General features: G+C 37.7%; 1 protein-coding gene across 1 annotated transcript; it reads right to left on the bottom strand.

Moving 5' to 3' along the window:
* Nucleotides 1–6,223: 6,223 nt before the first annotated feature.
* LOC149502782 (uncharacterized) lies at nucleotides 6,224–7,311 on the bottom strand. Its single transcript, XM_089728203.1, has 2 exons — nucleotides 7,227–7,311; nucleotides 6,224–6,849 (listed from the first exon to the last, which is right to left on the bottom strand). The coding sequence occupies exons 1-2, from the start codon at nucleotides 7,251–7,253 to the stop codon at nucleotides 6,268–6,270; spliced, it is 609 nt and encodes a 202-aa protein (XP_089584329.1). The 5' UTR covers nucleotides 7,254–7,311; the 3' UTR covers nucleotides 6,224–6,267.
* Between the last annotated feature and the right edge of the window lie 12,238 nt (nucleotides 7,312–19,549).

Here is a 19,549-nt window from a genome sequence, read left to right as displayed (position 1 = left end):
AAGATAAACACAAAATACGATAGGTATCCATAATATCGATCTCTTCCGGACAATTAAGTGATCAGATCAAGTGAACAAAAGTCATCTAAGAAATTGATTAAGGCGAGTGCTGTGTGTCTTACCTGAGAAACCGCTATCCAATTTCCGCAGACATGCGTATATTATTATGCAAGTAAGTACATTTAATAAGCGTATAAAACATAAAAGAGTTGTTCAACAATGTCAATGTCATATCCCACCGTGTTCCCAGTGTCGTGTATATGATACTCACTACCACTCAATGCCAGATGGGCACACTGTTAGCTTGCCTATCCATACAATGCAATTAAACAAAAATATAATGGGGTCTCGAATTTGTGGGATGGTGTTTTCTCAAATTACCATCTACCTCTCATGGCTTTCAGGACACCTTGTTTATATTCGCACCGGTGTCAGTGCGTCTTGTGAGCCTGAACGGGTAGGTACTACCACTCTGCCTATTTCTACCGCGAAGTATCCATACGTTCCGCTTTGAATGGTGGGTTTAGTCGTTGTAATATAAAATTGAGACTTGGAACTTCTGTTTCAAGGTGAGTGGTAGCATCCACGTATTGATACCTATGAGCCCCGATAACCATTTAAAACCAGGTAGGTCCTGAATTCGTTCATCCATCTATGCAACAAATAGTAGGAATATAGACTGGTACCTTATCGCGGACAGCTGTACCTTATTCAATAGCATCTCAAAAACCTCAAAAAGGAAAGGCTGGAAGACCGTTCGATCTCTTCAATATATTCGTCCTTAGAAGGAACATCCTCAGATGTCCACGCTAGGATGAGCAAAGAAAAACAAATACCAAAAAATACTATTCAGCTCACTATACACCATATGAAAAAATCTGCCCAACATCTGCTCACAATCGCAGACCGTTTTCCACTACTCAATCGGTCACGTGACAAATTAAGCTTCCATCGCACAATGAACACACTACGCTACATGTTTTCTTAACATATGTGCCTGTTGTATCGTTAAAAATAGAGTGCCTTTGAGTAGCTGATAAATTGCGACAATCACGTGTAACACCCGAGGTAATATTTCATTTTTGAACAAAAATATACTGAGCGTTTGCACGGGGATTTCCCGTTAAAAAACGTTTTCTACTTTTGCGTCCGATGAAAGATTTAACTCGTCATTAGGTTGAACTGCTTAACTTACCATCGCCCATGGACATCACCAATGCATGGAATAAGACCGGTGCTTATCGCTAAGTACTCTTCTCAAGTCTCGTTTGTATAAGGACATGCACAGCGCTCAAGTGGATGGATCATATGGATATGGATGGATCATATGGATATGGATGGATCATATGGTACGTGGCCGAAAGATGTCTGGAAATGTACTGTGAATAAACGCAGTGGTTCTATTTAGTGTGGATGAACCCAACTCCGGTGGTAACATTGCGATTGGACGAGATGATAGGATCATTCGAAACATTTACTCAAAGTCATGAGAGATATTATTATACGGTATAAAAAAACAATGAGCGAACCGAAGTCCACGCGACACTTAACCAATGCTTTGTAAAGCATTAGTCTTTGTCTAGGCGCTTCGCTCCGTTAAGGACTCCCAACTTCATAACTGCCAACTTAACTTGGCTTTAGTCATCAAATGATTCCGATACTGAATATCGCTCGAAAATTCTACCCAAATATATCATCCCATTATATCACAATAACCCCAATCATATTGGAAGGATGCAGGGACACTCATTGTCATTGACTCATGACATCACATTTCATTTTACATTTCAATGTTAATGTTTTCAATGTTTCATTCCAATCCTCCAAACTTGAATGCGTTTGAAGCTAGAGCTATAAGATAAAGCTGTTGAAAATTTTAATCCGAAAAACCTCTGACAAACTGCATTCATATGTGACAAATTAATTCAAAAACTAAACATCGTTTGCGCATAGCGATCGTAAAGTTGTCGGTGATCAACAAAAAATGTGTACCTATGCATACATATACATATCTAGAATTTTTCGTTCCATAATAAACTATAGTGTATTATTCTGTTTTTTTTTATTATTTTTGTACTGAAACTAATAGCTTATTTGTGTAGTTATGTAACTAAACAATATTGATGAAATGTCGCTGTCATCTAAATTATGCACACTATTTATTATTTAAAGAGTTTTTACCACGATGTTCATATTTTAGGTGTTCTTTATATTTCGGCGTGTAGCAAAAACCATAATTATACGTAGATTTTTTTGTATTTCCCTACAGGCAGACGAGCGTACGGCCCACCAGATGGTGAGTTGCTGCCGTCGCCCATGGACTTCAGCAATACCAAGGGCATAGCCAAGCCGCGGCCTACAGTTAAGTATTCTCCACAACCCTCGTTTGAAGAAAGACATGTTACAGCGCTCTGGAAACACCATGGAGGGGAGCTCACCAAAGCCTGACGGTACATGGCAAAAAAAAACTCTGGAAACGCACTGTGAATGAACGCAGTGGCTCCAGGTAGTATGGATGTGTAAATCCTAGTAAAGTAATCCTAGTAAAGTCCAATTGTGACCTTGTGAAGTTGATAATCGTGGTAAGAGAGACCTTGGATCATCCATGGATCGATTGATGTGATTGACCCATGTCAAACATTTACAAAAAAGAGATTCAATTATTTTTTCAAAGTCCATTCTCGCTCATCACGTAAATAACACATAGAAAAAAACATTTAAAGAAGATTTGTATTCCTCGTTCGATTTATATTCGCAATACTTACCCCTGCTGACCTCTAAGCCGCTTACTATTCTAATCTCCAATATCGCTATTGCGGTAAACAGATACACCTATCCCCTGATGTTTTGTTGGGTAGAACGATCGGTAGAATTGAAATTATTTGCATAACTGGCGCCGTGAGGGCAACGTTTTCATATAACTTTATGTTTTTATATCTATGCCTTTGAATAGGAAGTTATTCGTGTGCTAAGTACGTATTTCATTAGAAAAATTGGTGCATGCCTGTTGGCTATTAACACCGACACAATCGCCATGCGCCAAACAAGCACCCTGGATATCTTATCCTTTAGACCCCGCGGACTCCAAAATATCTACGAATTTTGAAATATTACATACGTACATAACTATGAATAGTCATAAGACGACGTAATTGACTGAAAATTAGAGTATCTGTTTTAAGACGCTCAAGATTTCATTGTTATAGGTTTTTTTTAATACCAATTAAAGAACTAAATACCTAAATTCTTTCCTAAAAAATAATCAATAACAAAACCAGCCTCGGCTAATTTTTTAATTTCCTTGTTGCACTTTGGTATTAATGGAAAAATACCACATGTTTTGTCGTAATTTCAGATACAACACGTTTTCAAACTGAGATATTGATATGGTTCTAAATTGTCTGTGATTGGTTTCAATGCGAATTCGTAAAGACATTTTTATAAACGTACTTTGACTAAAGTTGTTTTGTTGTTGTTTGTTGTAAAGTTCGAATTGTTTTTGGAATCACCAGGTTCACTTGGCTTCCTTTTTGAAAACTGTCCGAATGCACAATGCACTGCATATAAAAAATGAAATAATAATATACATATAATAATATACATATTTGTAGTGTCGAAGGCGACACGTTTTGTAAAACACCTCGTTAACTTTAACTTAACTTCAGCGAGTGAACTAGGAAACTTTTCTGTCGGAAACTTGTAGTTGCATTCCGGCAAACTGAAAAATTGTATTCAAATTGTAAGTTGCATTATTACAAACGTTGCCAGTAATATTTAGTCACATTACGTAGACGTAGCGTGGAAAAACCTTCCACAAAGTAGATCGATGACCTGTTAGGAATTCGCTGGATGCAGGCAGCAAAAGATCGGTCGTTGATCCGACTCAGGAGAAGCCTATGCTCGCCTGTAGCAGCAAGACAATGAGCCCACTTTTACTGACGGTAGGACCTCTTCTGAGTCAGCGCGGGTAGGTACCACCACCCTGCCTATTTCTGCTGTGAAGCAGTCATGCGTTTCGGCTTGAAGGGTGGGGCAGTCGTTGTAACTATACTGAGACCATAGCACTTATATCTCAAGGTGAGTGGCGCATTGACGTTGTAGATGTATATGGGCTCCAGTAACCACTTAACACCAGGTGGGCTGTGAGTTCGTCTACCCATATAAGCAATAAAAAAAAATTCTAACTTCAGTTTAGCAATTCGATCGAACTATATCTGTTATTTTGTTCTTTCATAGAGGTTCGACGAATAAGTTCAAAAAAAAAAAGGACAAACCTTCACTGTCCTACATTTTCTAATTGAGGAAATAAATGCAGTAAACATAAAACACTTCCACTATGCAAATGCTGAACCGGATGCTTGAGTAAACAATTCAGTAGCGTTCGTTTAAAAATACAATATTTCTTAATGCAAGAACAATAAATGAACGAAAAACATTATCGGTAAACTAAAAGAGAGAATTAATTTTCATTGCTGCTTTTTTTTAATCAAAAACTTACTTCGTTTTTATTTATTTTATACTAGCGACCCGCCCTCGCTTCGCTTTGGAAACATTATTGATAGCTGATGTCCCGCGATGTTACCTGCGGGTGGTGCGGCGGGGCGAAGCTAGTCTAAAAAAGTAGCCTAAGTTACTCCTTATATCATCAGCTACCTATCAGTGAAAGTGTCTAATTCCGGGGATACGTTGGTCGTGGCCCGGGGGGATGATTAAAGAGAGTCTGCCCGTCTCGCCACAGCGGAAGTGGCCCTCGTCGTCGGCGCACAGTAAATCCGAGGCTCTGTGGTTTCACGAGCCGCGGAGAGCGCCACCTGTCGACGTCCAGCTGAGCCGCGCAACCGGGCCGCTATGGCTCAGTTCGTCATCCGCAGATATCGCACCATCTCCTTCGAGGCAGAGTGTGTGTTGGCGGGGACGCCGCCATGGGAGCTGGAGGCGGAGTCGCTCGCTGCCGATTAACGGTGGCGCAGCGAGCTTCACGCTCTGGGCGTGGCGCATCTCCCCAATAGTGAGTTGCGTGCGCGGAAGGTCCATTCTCGGCGGTCCATGCTCGAGTCGTGGTCGAGGCGGTTGGCCAACCCCACGTGGGGTCTACGGACCGTCGAAGCGGTTTACCCGGTCTTTGATGACTGGGTGAATCGTGGCGGAGAACGCCTCCCCTTCCATCTGGTGCAGGTGCTGACTGGGCACGAATGCTTAGGGAAGTACCTGCACCAGATAGAAGCTGAGCCGACAACGACGTGCCACCATTGTGGACACGACCTGGACACGGCGGAGCATACGCTCGCTGTCTGCCCCGCTTGGGAGGTGCAGCGCCGTGTCCTGATCGCAAAGATAGAACCTGAGTTATCACTGCCTGGCGTCGTGGCGTCGATGCTTGGCGGCGACGAGTCCTGGAAGGCTATGCTCGAATTCTGCGAGTGCACCATCTCGCAGAAGGAGACGGCGGGGCGAGTGAGGCAAAGCTCTCTTCACTACGCAGAAATCCGCCGCCACCAAGAGTTACCAAGTCACAGTTTATAAAGCTGTGACTCACACGTTCACGAGTCACAGTTTATAAAACTGTGACTCGGAACTCATGTCTAAGGGTGACAGCATTTAAATTCTTCATGTCTATAGGCGTTAGTAACCACTTAAAATCAGATGGGCCATAAACCCGTCCACTCATATCAGCAAAAAAACTTCCAACATTTCGAATGCATTGCAGTTTTAATGGTCACGGACGACAAATTCCGTTCAAGTACACACTACGAACATTTGGTTCAGCCAAATGTTCCTTACAAACAGCGAATAAAAGATGCAAAATAAAAGAAAAAAGCAACGTAAAACACGAGCGCAAAAAACGTTGTACCTAAAATACAGTTGATGTAGTAGATTCTAGTAATTTCCATTGTTTTTAGAAGCCAATTCCAACGGCCGCGCCGTATAATACATGATTATTACTCCTCTTGAGTTTCCGGATGCAAAGGATTATCTTCCTGTGACTTTGAATAAATCCGAATTTTTATCGGAAAAAAAAACTACTAAAAATAAATGGCTTAAAAACCAAAACACTGAATTTGCTAACGAATTCATAATATAAATGAATCCTTCTAATTTTCTTTACATTAAACTATGTATTATAGTTCCTTCGTCGTAACAATAAGAATATTGGTAGCGTTCATGATCTCGTGTCAATGAACTTTAGTGACAGATAACAAATTACAGGCTGTTGTCATCTCTTCATAAAAATATATACATAAAGAACCCAGATTTCGGTATTACCAATTATTTATTGTAAGCATAATCGTATTCAAAATTATCATCATCGTCATTATTGCGTGCACGAACACCGTTTTTATTATTATGTATCATGTCTAACACCTCCACCTTCTGCATTGTCACCCTCACTAGGTCCCTCAATATCTTCCTTATGTCGTCATCGTGCGAGATCAGGCCTTTGATTTTCTCTTTCGTCAATCCAAAACTCCTTCGTCCGCCGATTGGCGGCAGCATTCCCATAGGTTTTATTTTCTTTTTCCGTAGCTGATTGATTTGGGGCTGTACTGGTTTATTCGGTTGCCTGACATTTGGTGACGTGTTTTGCGGTTCAATAGGTCTGTTTGTAAAGGGCTGATTGCACTCGTTGCCGCATGTCATCGAGCAGCACATTCTCGGGAAAGGACACTCTGGCTCTCTGCGAGGTTCTTCTCTTTCCTCGGCAACTCTAAGTCTTAAAGGCTCTAAGGAAGCTGTCGTCGTTTCTTCTTTTGGACGTTGGCAGTCCTTGTAGTAGAGAAGGTTCTCGATGCTTTCCTCTGATGACGAATCATGTCTCCTGGATGATGTTGCTTGAAAGCTGATTGCTATCTGTTAAAAGTAGTGGATAATTTTAATGTTTTAATTTATAAAGCAACGAAAGATTCCTGGATTACTCGTATTAATAAAAACTTTATGTTCATAGCGGCCCCTAGGCACCTTTACTAACCAAAATATTATTTTCGCTTCAACGCTAATACCTTGTCCAACATGGTTGTATTAATAGACACAATTAAACTAATCAGTGTGTAGTTCTTTTCTTGGGGTTTCAACTTCTAATAAGTGGTGAAAGAGATGTTTATTGAATATATATATTGAGGCAATTTGAATTTTCGATGGGAGAAGTTGCAACCATGATTTGTGACCTCGTGCTTCTAATGACTTATATTTATATTACGTTATAATACATTGCCAAACAATCTACTCACAAATATAATCTTCAAGAAATCACTCATATCCAACTATCGATTCTGAACAGCTCACTAACTCGTTCCTTGCAATACTAAGCAGTTAGTCAGGTTGTGCACTTTATTTTGTAAACATTCTAACAAAACTAACGAATATCGTTTGTCTTATTGTGTACCATGAAACCATTGAATTAGAAGTGGTTTTTACTTGATACACTGAATTCTAAATCTTTATCTGCCAGCAAAACGAAAAATATACGATACTTGCAAACGTATGTACATTCAAAAGTGGTTAATCTAAATTAATATTAGCTAATGTATTCATCTAATATTATAAAGGGGAAAGATTTGTTAGTTTGTTTGTATAGAATAGGCCCCCAAACTACTGAACCGATTTGAAAAATTCTTTCACTGTTTGGAAGCTACACTATTTCCGAGTGACATAGGCTATAATCTTTTTTGAAAAAAATTAGGCATCCTTAGTAAAACTCCAATAATGTAACCCAAGATGTAAAAAAATACCTAAATAATTATTTACATCGCGTGCCCTGCCAAAACTATTGATGATAGAATAAAATAATATACTACGACTTAGTAGAACACATTTTTATATACAAAAAGTTACGCGACAGCATATGACTAACTATTATAGTTATGACGCAATAAGTGTTCTTTTATTTAAAAAATAAAACAACGTCAAATATCGTTGAAATTTTTGTTAAAGAACCGAGCGGAGCCGGAGCGGGCCGCTAGTTTATTATATTATTATCATTCATCTTATGAATTATTCTTAAATTTATTTTTTTAATTGCTATTTCAATAAATAAATTTTAAAAAAACAAAGAAAATGCTTGCCGTACGAAAATAGTTCTATACCCAGATTCTATAACCAAATACCAAACATTAGTCTATACCAACATCTACAGACGGTCATTTTCGTGGCTAAAAACTTCCGAGAGAAGAATCTTGCGACTTCAATCCGAGCTGTCTGAAGCAATACTCATGTGGGTACTCAATTTAGCACCATTAGCACTATTGGGTAACTAATTAAAACAAATTAAGTTGAAATTTGGTGGGAGAACCTCTTGTGAGTCCGCACGGGTAAGTACCACCACCCTGCCTATTTCTGCCGTGAAGCAGTAATGCGTTTCGGTTTGATAGGCGGGGCAGCCGTTGTAACTATACTGAGACCTTAGAACTTAATATCTCAACGTGGGTGCATTTACGTTGTAAATGTCTATAGGCTCCAGTAACCACTTAACACCAGGTGGGCTGTGCGCTCGTCCACCCATCTAAATCGCCACAATCATATAGCTCCATTTATGTAAAGTAATTCTATTGATACTGTATTTCGAAAATGGTTCGAACTTTAACTTTACAAATTAAATTCCTAGAAACATACCTACGTTAAAATTATGACAGAATTTAATAGAAATACACGTACAATGTACATATATACGTACACATTACTATGTAATTATTCTTACACATGTAAAATTCTCACTATAAGGCGGCCATTTGCAAATTAATTTAATCAATTTAATGACACCGTCTTCACTTGGTACATCCGAAAAGAAAAGTGCCTGTGCTATTTTTAATATTTTTTAAAATAATAATTATTAGAAGGCGTTATCGTTCAAAATTTTAAATTTTTAAACTTTTTTAAGATGTAGATAAGATTACCAAAAATAATTCAATGTTTTGTAAAAAACCAAGGACCGAAGTCATAAACATCAGACACTGTTTTGTTGCTGTAAAATGACTATCTACTAAATGACATATCCTTTAAATGAGGGGATTGCTACAGGTCTAAATACTTCTGATTAGTTCTGATTGCATTTTTGTCATATTTAGCGATAAAAAATATCCAGATAATTAATTTCTATGGCATTTGGAGTTCTTAATATGATTTCGCTGGTCTTTTCAGGACTACGGACTTTTTTTCTAAAAAGATAGATAATACTTTAACACTGGGAATAATACATAGCTTTCAATTTGAAAATGAATTCTACGTCAGTAACGATTGACTATATAAAGTATTTATTATATTAAAGGACGTATAACATTGAATAACAGAATAGCTTAAGAGCTAAATTACCAACCTAATGTAACAAAAGTTAAGCGCTAAAGAGAAAACTGAAGCAGCGTCAACAAATCATTCCTAAAGCAAACAAAAAGCAAAAGATAACGCTCTCAGCACATGTGTACAATAACACTGTATTTTGACAGTCAAATAATGTGCAATATTACTTTAATCATGAAAAATAATAAAGTGTTATCAATACGGAATGCTCAGGTGTCCAGTTCAAGTGTTTTGTAAGCGCGGTAGACACTCGTAGTTAGTGTTAATATTTAGTAAAAGCTTATCATTAAGTGTTTGTGTTCTTGTGTCGATAATAATTTAATAAAAAAAAAAACTGCGTTAATAGCTAAGCATTGAGATTTGAGGATCAATTTATGGAATTAGTTTAAATTGAGAATATACTCTATCTATAAAAATGAATTGCTGTTCGTTAGTCTCGCTAAAACTCAAGAACGGCTTAACCGATTTGGCTAATTTTGGTCTTGAATTATTTGTGGAAGTCCAGAGAAGGCTTAAAAGGTAGATAAATATGAAAATGCTCGGAATTAAATAAAAATAACAATTTTGTTTTTCCTTCGATGTGTCCCCCGTCGAACCGATTCCTTTTGTTTGTTAATTTCCAGCTCATTAATATTAAGAAAACTGGTGATTTATGGGGAATTTCAATTAATGTTATAAAATCCATTATTGATATAATTGCACCTTACCTTGCTACAATATTTAATGACTGTATTGATGGTGGTGTGTTTCCTGATCTAATGAAATATAGTAAAATAATACCGTTATTTAAATCTGGTAGTACTTTTGACCCCTCTAACTTTAGGCCCATTTCAGTACTACCTACATTGAGTAAAATTTTTGAAAAAAATATTCTGGAACAACTTTTGAACCACTTCAATTCCAATAACCTGCTTCATAACAAACAATATGGATTCACTAGAGGTCGGTCAACTATTGATGCAGGTGTAGATCTCATTAAAAATATTTTTCAGGCTTGGGAAGAGTCGCATAATGCCCTTGGGGTTTTCTGCGACTTATCTAAAGCTTTTGATTGTGTTGAGCATAATACATTGTTGAGGAAATTACACCATTATGGTATTAGGGGCGTTTCATTAGAACTTATTAAATCTTATTTATCCGGAAGAATCCAAAAGGTAGACGTTAAAGGAACGAGATCTTCCGGTGTCTTACTTAATATGGGTGTTCCTCAGGGTTCCATATTGGGTCCCTTCCTATTTCTTGTATATATCAATGATTTACCTAAGTTTATTGAAACCCGTCACGAGGTCGTATTATTCGCTGATGATACATCATTATTGTTTAAAATTAAACGACATTTGGAAGATTATGACGATGTGAATGATGCTATCTCGCGCGTGGTACATTGGTTTAGTGTTAATAATCTGTTATTAAATAACAAAAAAACAAAATGTATAAAATTTACTACACCTAATGTTAGACAAGTTGACACTAATATTACTGTAAGTGGAGAGACACTGGAGCTTGTGGATTCGACAGTTTTTCTTGGTATAACAGTTGATTCTAAGCTGCAGTGGGGTCCTCACATATGCAAGTTAGCGAGTAGGCTTAGTTCTGCAGCGTTTGCGGTAAAAAAAATACGAATGTATATTAATGAAGATACGGCACGCTTGGTTTATTTTAGTTATTTTCATAGTGTTATGTCCTATGGCATTTTGCTATGGGGCAATGCTGCCGATGTCGAAACGATTTTCATCCTGCAGAAGAGGGCTATTCGTGCTATTTATAATATGCACCCGAGGGAATCCTTGAGGGACAAGTTTAAGGAAATCAAAATTCTAACTTTAGCGTCCCAATACATTTTTGAAAATTTATTGTACGTGCGTAAAAACATTGAAGAATTCCCCAGAGTCTGCGATTTGCACAATGTGAACACTAGGAACAAACATAGGCTTGCGTTGCCGGCGGCTCGAATTAAGAAAATAAGCAACTCTTTTAGGGGGCTGGGTGTACAGCTTTTCAACAAGATCCCACTAAACGTTCAACTACTACCTGTTCATAGATTTAAGAAAACTGTTAAGGAACGTTTGTGCAACAAGGCATATTATAAAGTTAAGGATTATTTACTAGATGGCACTACGTGGGAATGAGGCGCTCGCTCCTGGCCTTTTCATTTTTCATTATTATTATTATTTTTTTAGACTTGTTTTTTCTTTTATTGTGAATATTTCTATTTATTTAAAAAAAAGAATATATTTGAGAAAAAACAAAAAGAAAAAAAAGCCCGCTGAGTGTGTTTCGCCGGTTCTTCTCAGGACTGTGGCTTTTTTTGGAACCGGTGGTAGAGTTAACATTGTTATTTGTATTTTGACATTCAACAAGTGTGTCATACTGACATCTAAGTTGAAATAAATGATTTTGAATTTGAATTTGAATTTGAATTTGTTTTAAGTTTATTTTATACAAAAGTTTAGGTCTTTTATTTATCAATTGAGGCACTACAAAGTGTGTCGGGTCAGCTAGTTGAGAATATAATCAAATGGCACCGCCTAACCGATTCAGAAATGCACGTAAAAGGTGCGATTCATCGAAGCCCGGGTCACAACCATCTCTGATATTGTTACCACCTTGACTACCACTTAGGTCAACGGTCACTTACGCAGCGTACTGAAATAACTATATCGATTTCTGTCTTCGATCTTCTTATTAAGGCGCTGGAATATCTAGTTAAAATGAATCTAGATATTTCTAAGAGACCTAAATGTTTAAAACAAACATTAAAAACAAAGATGGCCAAGGCGCAAAACAGAAATCGACATAGTTACGTCAGTGCGCCGCGTAGGGCAACGACGACTTACATGGTAGTCAACGTTTTAATACTGTACGAGTAACTCATCTACTCAACTCAACTAACATCAAATAGGAAAAAATAGGCATCGAAACAATTAGAGCATTCCCGAATGATTCAGTTGTATCGAAAGTTCCAGCTCCATCTGGAATGTTCTGAAAACGACTGTGAAAGTATCGCATAGGCGACATGTGAAGCAAAATCATCTGACCAAAGGATCACCTGGAGAATGCGAAAAAGTGCATTGTGATAAGGTAGTCTACGTTGTCGTAATAATTAAATTCATTTTTAATTAGCATTTATTTCGGTAAAGATTTTTTTATTCATCATTACTGCCAGCTAGAGACAATATCAACATTATGCAATCCCCAATCGAAGTTTTCTCGACGAAAGACATGTTGTGACTACCGAAGAAATCATATGTTTTAAATTTAAAATGGAGCAGCCGTTAAGCAATACAATTAAGTCTTCGAAGCTTTCTGACAAGATGAATAGTGGCATCAAGTTTTGATCTCTATGAACTCCTGTAATCACTTAATAGTCGCTTACACCAAAAAATATCAAATTTTCTTTTCATGCATTTAACACATGTGCACGCTGTGGCATCAAAGCAATTCACACCTAACGACCGCACCCTTCCATTGTCGTAGCTACTTTATAATTTAAACATTGGTAAACTGGAAAACGGATTTCTTATTACGGTAGGCCGGTATATTCACAAAACTCACTTCGGTCTTTACGCGGTAGGCCGGTTAATTCATCATGTTAATTTTGAAAATAACTAAACAAAATTCAAAACGATTTTGTGCGTGATTGTACAAAAATAATTTATTAGCGTGAACGCCTCCGCAATGAAATGTTTTCATGTAACTTGTGAACTCTTCAGATTCACTTTAGCTCGTGTCTAATGTATATTAGAGTATTCGGTAGATCAAACGACTCCCTAAATATCCACGTATAAAATTTGGTAAAAAAAAGCGTCCGAATTAAATGTATTTAGGTATATTTCTCACCATACATCTCTCTCTACCGTTAGAAGAGGACAAAAGATATCTCCAGTGCCAAGTGGTTTGTTGTGTCTAGTGTCTAGTAGAAAATCAAGCACAAAATGTCTAAGTATGTTTAACAGTCTCTTGTTGGTACCTATAACGCAGGGAATCCTAATTTGGAGCCGGATGACCGTGCGTGATTTGTTCCCAGTTAGCAAGTTAGAAAATGTGCACAATTAAAAAGATGCTTTAATTTAATAACGGTGCCCGATATTTATGCAAAGTCTCACGTGATCCTCAAATATTATAATAAACAATAATGAGGTAATCAGATACATAAGGTAGCATTGAAAGCGTCTAGAAAACTATGTACTTCCAAAAGAGGTCTCGCCAATCGCCCCTACAAAAATTACACGAGCAATTTCTTACTTTGAGAATAACTAAACCGAAAAGAATTAGAGATGGCGTACCAACGGCATTCTAAATAGAATATAGACGACACGTCAAATGGATTGGCAACATAATATGGTGACTTGATGCAGAAATTTTCAAATAACATTTTTTCGTTAACCTATTACAAGCTACTCTTATATGATACTGAAACTCTGATTATTCAGAAATACGTGGTAATATTGCAAAAGAATAGCAAGCAATTTTTCCCTTCCTAAATTCTTGTAGCCTAAGGTGCTAGCTACTCATGAACTAGTAGGTGAGCTCACGGGCCCAACTTGAGAGAGATTGCTATCACTGGCCCTAGCAAGAGCAGTGCTTCTCTGAATCTACTACCGGATCGGAATCGCGACTCACTGAGAATATCCGGCGAGAAACTCAGTGGCTTGTGTCTATGGGCCAGTTCGCACATTGAACTCTTCGTCGAAATCGACACCTCAACGAAGACGGTGACTTATTTGAGACCGCTTAATAATAAAATATGATATTTAATCTCTAACATTATTAAATTATCGCCAAAAGATGATGAAGAGTGAAACATTACGAGTATTACAATATATCGTGGTTGCAAATTTGAAATCTAAATGTAGTTTTCGAGAAAATCTAATAAAACTACCTCCTGAAAAAAATGCAAATCGACGCTTAGGATCTTTTAAGATTGAAGCGTAATAGTGATATGTTAAGATATGCACATGGCAGTTTTTGCTGTGTATAGGCATTCAAAATAACTTTCATAATATATGAAAACATAATTTTAGCCCCAAATGTCACATAGGAGATTTTTAATTTGCAACGACGATATACATATAACCGCCATCCGCATTGTGGTTCGCAATCAACCCCATCGCAGAGAATCGTCGAGTGTTGAAAAGAGCCGTCCACAGAAACTGAAGCCTAAAGAAGACGCTGACCAAGCTAGTGCACGTTCTCCTTTTATTAATCCTCTCTTATTATGCGGTAATAAACAAACAGTCCACTTAAAACCGTATGACGGAGCATGGATTCGCGCAAATACGTCTTTATCACTTAGCGTCTATAGTGGAAACAATCATATCATCCAAATATCGCTTACAGGAATCCGTTAAAAACAGAGAAAAGACATTAATGCTTAATCAGGAATCTATAATAAATTTTTCATCTCGAAACGCTGCAAATCTCTCATTTTCTGATCGCTCAAACGTTTCAAATTCTTATAAACTTTAACACGATTCAAAATATTCCTGTACGTTGGTAAATAGTAAACGCTGTTCATGTACTTTTTCTCCTTCATCTCTTCGAACTGTTGGCAGTAATTGTACCACCAGGGCAACACCATGTACTGCCTCGAGGGTTGCAGTTGCATCTCCGCACAGAACAGCTTGTTGGGAATTTTCAAATCTATTAATGCCTTTTGCCCTTTACGTCTCAACTCCGGCGGGAAATATACTTGAGCGGTGGTCGTTTGAAGCTGCGAACGCCGTTTGGGTAACAAATAAGGTCGTGTCGGAGCGAGCAAGGCGAAAAGCTGAAAGCCAAATCAATTTATTTGAAATTAATGATATTCTGATGTCACCCTTATAGTTGAATGGATGGAATGTGTGAATGACGATATGTGAGAGAGAGGAGTGAGCGTTGAGATGACGGCTGATAGAAGCAAATGGAATAAAAAAATTCTCGGTGCAGACCGCACCTAGTGGGATAGATGGAGAAAAAGGAGAAGAAGAGTTCACACACTATGACATTGTTCGGTCCAGAAATAAACGCACCTACTATGAACTCGAACTTGGGGCAAAAGAGGAAAAAACATCATCAATACAAAAAGTCGTATAGCTAGCCAGCATCTCATTATTTTTTATTCCCATTCATAATCAATAATAATAGAACGGTAACGCGAAAGAGCGTACTTATATCGCGAAGTACATCAGATTTTTTTTATCAAAATAAAATAATATAACAACCAGAAAACCAAAATAAGTGACAAAACTTAGGTAAATTGAGTAAGTAAAGAGTAAAATGCGTAAAGAGTAAATTGTAATCCATTGTCAACAGACACGATTGTTTTGTGTTTTAAAATACGATATAATATGAAGTCGTCGTGGCCTAACGGATAAGACGTCCGGTGCATTCGTGTTGAAGCGATGCACCGGTGTTCGAATCCCGCAGGCGGGTACCAATTTTTCTAATGAAATACGTACTCAACAAATGTTCACGATTGACTTCCACGGTGAAGGAATAACATCGTGTAATAAAAATGAAACCCGCAAAATTATAATTTGCGTAATTACTGGTGGTAGGACCTCTTGTCAGTCCGCACGGGCAGGCACCACCGCCCCGCCTATTTCTGCCGTGAAGCAGTAATGCGTTTCGGTTTGAAGGGTGGGGCAGCCGTTGTGACTATACTGAGACCTTAGAACTATATCTCAAGGTGTGTGGCGCATTTACGTTGTAGATGTCTATGGGCTCCAGTAACCACTTAACATCAGGTGGGCTGTGAGCTCGTCCACACAACTAAGCAATAAAAAATAATTAAAAAAAAATAATAGTACAAAACCTGATTCAAAAAACGACCTAATATTCTTTTGAAAACTAATTTTAACTTTATACCATAAAGCGAATGAAATTCTTACCAAAATAAATAATTTTAACATATTCGATAAAAACAAGTCGTGCTCACAATCTCAGAGCTATCGAAGTTATATGAGACTGAAAAATAATTTCAATACGGATTATTATGCGCATACAATATCGCGAGGGACGTGTCAGACTGTCCGTCGCCGGTCTTACTCAAAACATATCATTATTGTTTATTTAAATGTGTAAGCGGCTTCAGCAATCCAGGGGCAGTGGCTTAGTTCTACCCTTGGCATAGCTGAGGTCCATGGGCGACGGTAACCACTCACCATCAGGTAGGCCGAACGCTCATCTACCTACTAGGGCAATAAAATAAAAATAAAAAATACGCACACACTATTTCTTTCTTTGTTTTCTTTTTTTTAATTCGGAAAACGACTCCTCTCGCATAAGTTCTTATCAATCTTTATCGAAACATGATAAAGTTATTCGAATAGAGAATTGGGATTTTGTTGCTCTAGAGAATTCTTTCGCATTACATACGTATTATTAAAGTACCTATTTTATTTTATATACATTGCGTCTCAGTGAAGACGCGAATTGAATTTTGGGGGTAGTGACGGCGCAAACATAACCGTAGACCGTGGTCTAAATGCCATTCTTCGGAACTAAATATCGGCAGCAAGATTTAGAATTAAAATAACTTGTATTCTATGATAGCTACCCACTACAGAACATGGAATGCTCTAACAAATTGTTGGATAATGCGTTTTTTTGTTGCTTAGTTGGGTGGACAAGCTCCCAGCCCACCTGGTGTTAAATGGTTAAATGGTAACCCATAGACATCTACAACGTAAATGAGCCACCCACCTTGAAATATGAGTTCTAAGGTCTCAGTATAGTTAAAGCGGATACCCCACCCTTGAAATCGAAACGCCTTACTGCTTCTCGGTAGAAATAGGCAGGGTGGCGGTACCTACCCATGCGGTCTCACAAGAGGTTCCACCACCAGTAATTACGCAAATTATAGTTTTCGGATTTGATTTTTAGTACACGATGCTATTTATTCCTTCACCATGGAAGTCAATCGTGAACATTTGTTGAGTACGTATTTTATTAGAAAAATTTGTACCTGCCTAGGATTCGAACACCGGTGCACCGCTCAACACGAATGCACCAGACGTCTTATCCTTTGTCCAACTTGCTTTCGGAATAAAGGCCACGATTATTTTAATGAGTTCCAAATATTATTATCCAGTTATAATCTGATAAATGATAATATTTATGATATATCAAAGATTGCCCCTAACTTTTAAAACAATTTGAAAAATAATTCCATGTTGAACTGACTTTAAACACAATTTTAAAACTATTTTGACGGATTAATCTTGGATTTATTATTTCTAACGTTAGGAATACTTTATGAGTTTTCATGATCACGGACGACTAAGATGTTATTCATCGAAATTTGAGTATTGTGCTAGCTACCGTCAAATTTTTATTAAAAAAAGACTGCTTGACATTAACTTTGACTTTAAGTTAGTTGTGTAATACCGTTTTGGCTTCCAGAACGTTCTGTTCACATCCAATGTTAGAAGCGAATTATATTTCACAAAACGATTCACAAATCTTCTACGTTACGTGCTATGTCAGAAACCTCACTAAGGCACCAACAATGCACAGTTTTTTTACTGCTCTTGTAGGCAGACAAGCATACGGCCTGATGGTGAGTGGTTACCGTCGCACATGGACTTCAGCAATGCCAAGGGCACAGCCAAGCCGCTCCCTACTGTTATCTTCTCTCCGCAAGCTACGTTTGAAGAAGGACACGTCATAGCGCTTGAGAAACACCGTGGACGGGAGCTCATTCCAAAGCCGGACGGTACGTGGCAGAAAAGATCTCTGGAAACGCACGGTGAATGGACGCAGTGGCTCCAGGTTTCACTCGTTCATTTTCATAAACGTTGTATAAACACACGAATAAAGGAACCCAGACACTACTAACCTACAATAAGGTATACTTTTGATTATCCTGCACAGTCCATTTCCAAACGGACAAAAAAAATAGCTATAAATATCTACGCTCCCCTTTGTACTGTTTCTCTTAAATGACAAACAAAGGGGTGATACCAAGTTGATGCTTTGTTTATATTAATGCAGATTGCCTACCATTACTCTGATGAGTATGAAAACACCATCAAAAGTATTCCTAGATACCGGTTGTTTTGGTTGCAGAAATATTGTAATCAAGAATTTAAAAAGGCCAGTTTTGTGTTTGCTGGTTTCCACATAGGTACTTTCCGACTTAATGAGGCTTTGGCTTGCGAAATGAGATATATTTATACCTTTTTTTTTATTTGTTTAGATTGGTGGACGAGCACACAGCCCACCTGGTGTTAAATGTTTAATAGAGCCCATATATATCTACAACGTAAATGCGCCACCCACCTTGAGCCTTGAGGTATAAGTTCTAAGATCTCAGTATAGTTAAAACGGCTGCCCCGCCCTTCAAATCAAAACGCATTACTACTTCACGACAGAAATAGGCCGGGTGGTGTTACCTACCCGCGCGGACTCACAAGAGGTCCTACCACCAGTAAAAATGCCGTTCTAATACTGTACAGAATCAGATAATGATTACATGAGATTTGAAGGTTGGCAGTTACCAGGGGTTTCTCAAAATACAAACCCCAAGAAAGGTTACACGTTATTATTACACGATGTTATTCCTTCACCGTAGAAGTCAATTGTGAACATTTCTTAAGTACGTATTTCATTAGAAAAATTGGTACCCGCCTGCGAGGTTCGAATACCGGTGCATCGCTAAATACGAATGCATCGGATGTCTTATCCTTTAGGCCACGACGACATCCTCTCTCTCGACCACTTGAACTTAAACCCTATTCAGGAGTTGTTGGCCCGAGGTAGGCACGGTAATTGATAATTATTACATTACATAATTTACATACGCAATTTAATAAAAAATATATAACTGAATGTAAAATCAAAGGCAAATAACACAATACGAAACTAAGCGAAAATTGATTTAATTAGTTATCCTAAAAAATACACAGATGGCATATAAATCGGTACATGAAAATATAAAGGATAGTAAACAGGATATGCAAAAATAGGTGTTGGTTTATTTAAAGATTTATTTGCCGATTTCTTCAGTTGACAGAAAATATTCTTTGCATATGCCTCGACATTGGATGTTGGAATACAATTAATTACGCGATCTTCAAGAATCATTGTTAAAACAACGGCAATTAAAATGAAAAGCATGCTGAAAAAAGAAAAGATTATTTACAAATTGGCTTCCGAAATAACAAAAATCTGGCAATAAAATTCAAATTACCGATTAAGAGGCTGGCGTCCCATACTGATACCATCGTTCTGATTAAAGACTGGAGAGATTAACTTAAATTCCAAACGAACTTAAGGA

This window comes from Bombyx mandarina, chromosome 06, assembly GCF_030267445.1.
Source record: "Bombyx mandarina strain Sakado chromosome 06, ASM3026744v2".
In the NCBI taxonomy this organism is placed as follows: domain Eukaryota; kingdom Metazoa; phylum Arthropoda; class Insecta; order Lepidoptera; family Bombycidae; genus Bombyx; species Bombyx mandarina.
Note: the sequence above shows the minus strand (reverse complement) of the source record. Positions and strands in the feature narration are given on the sequence as shown.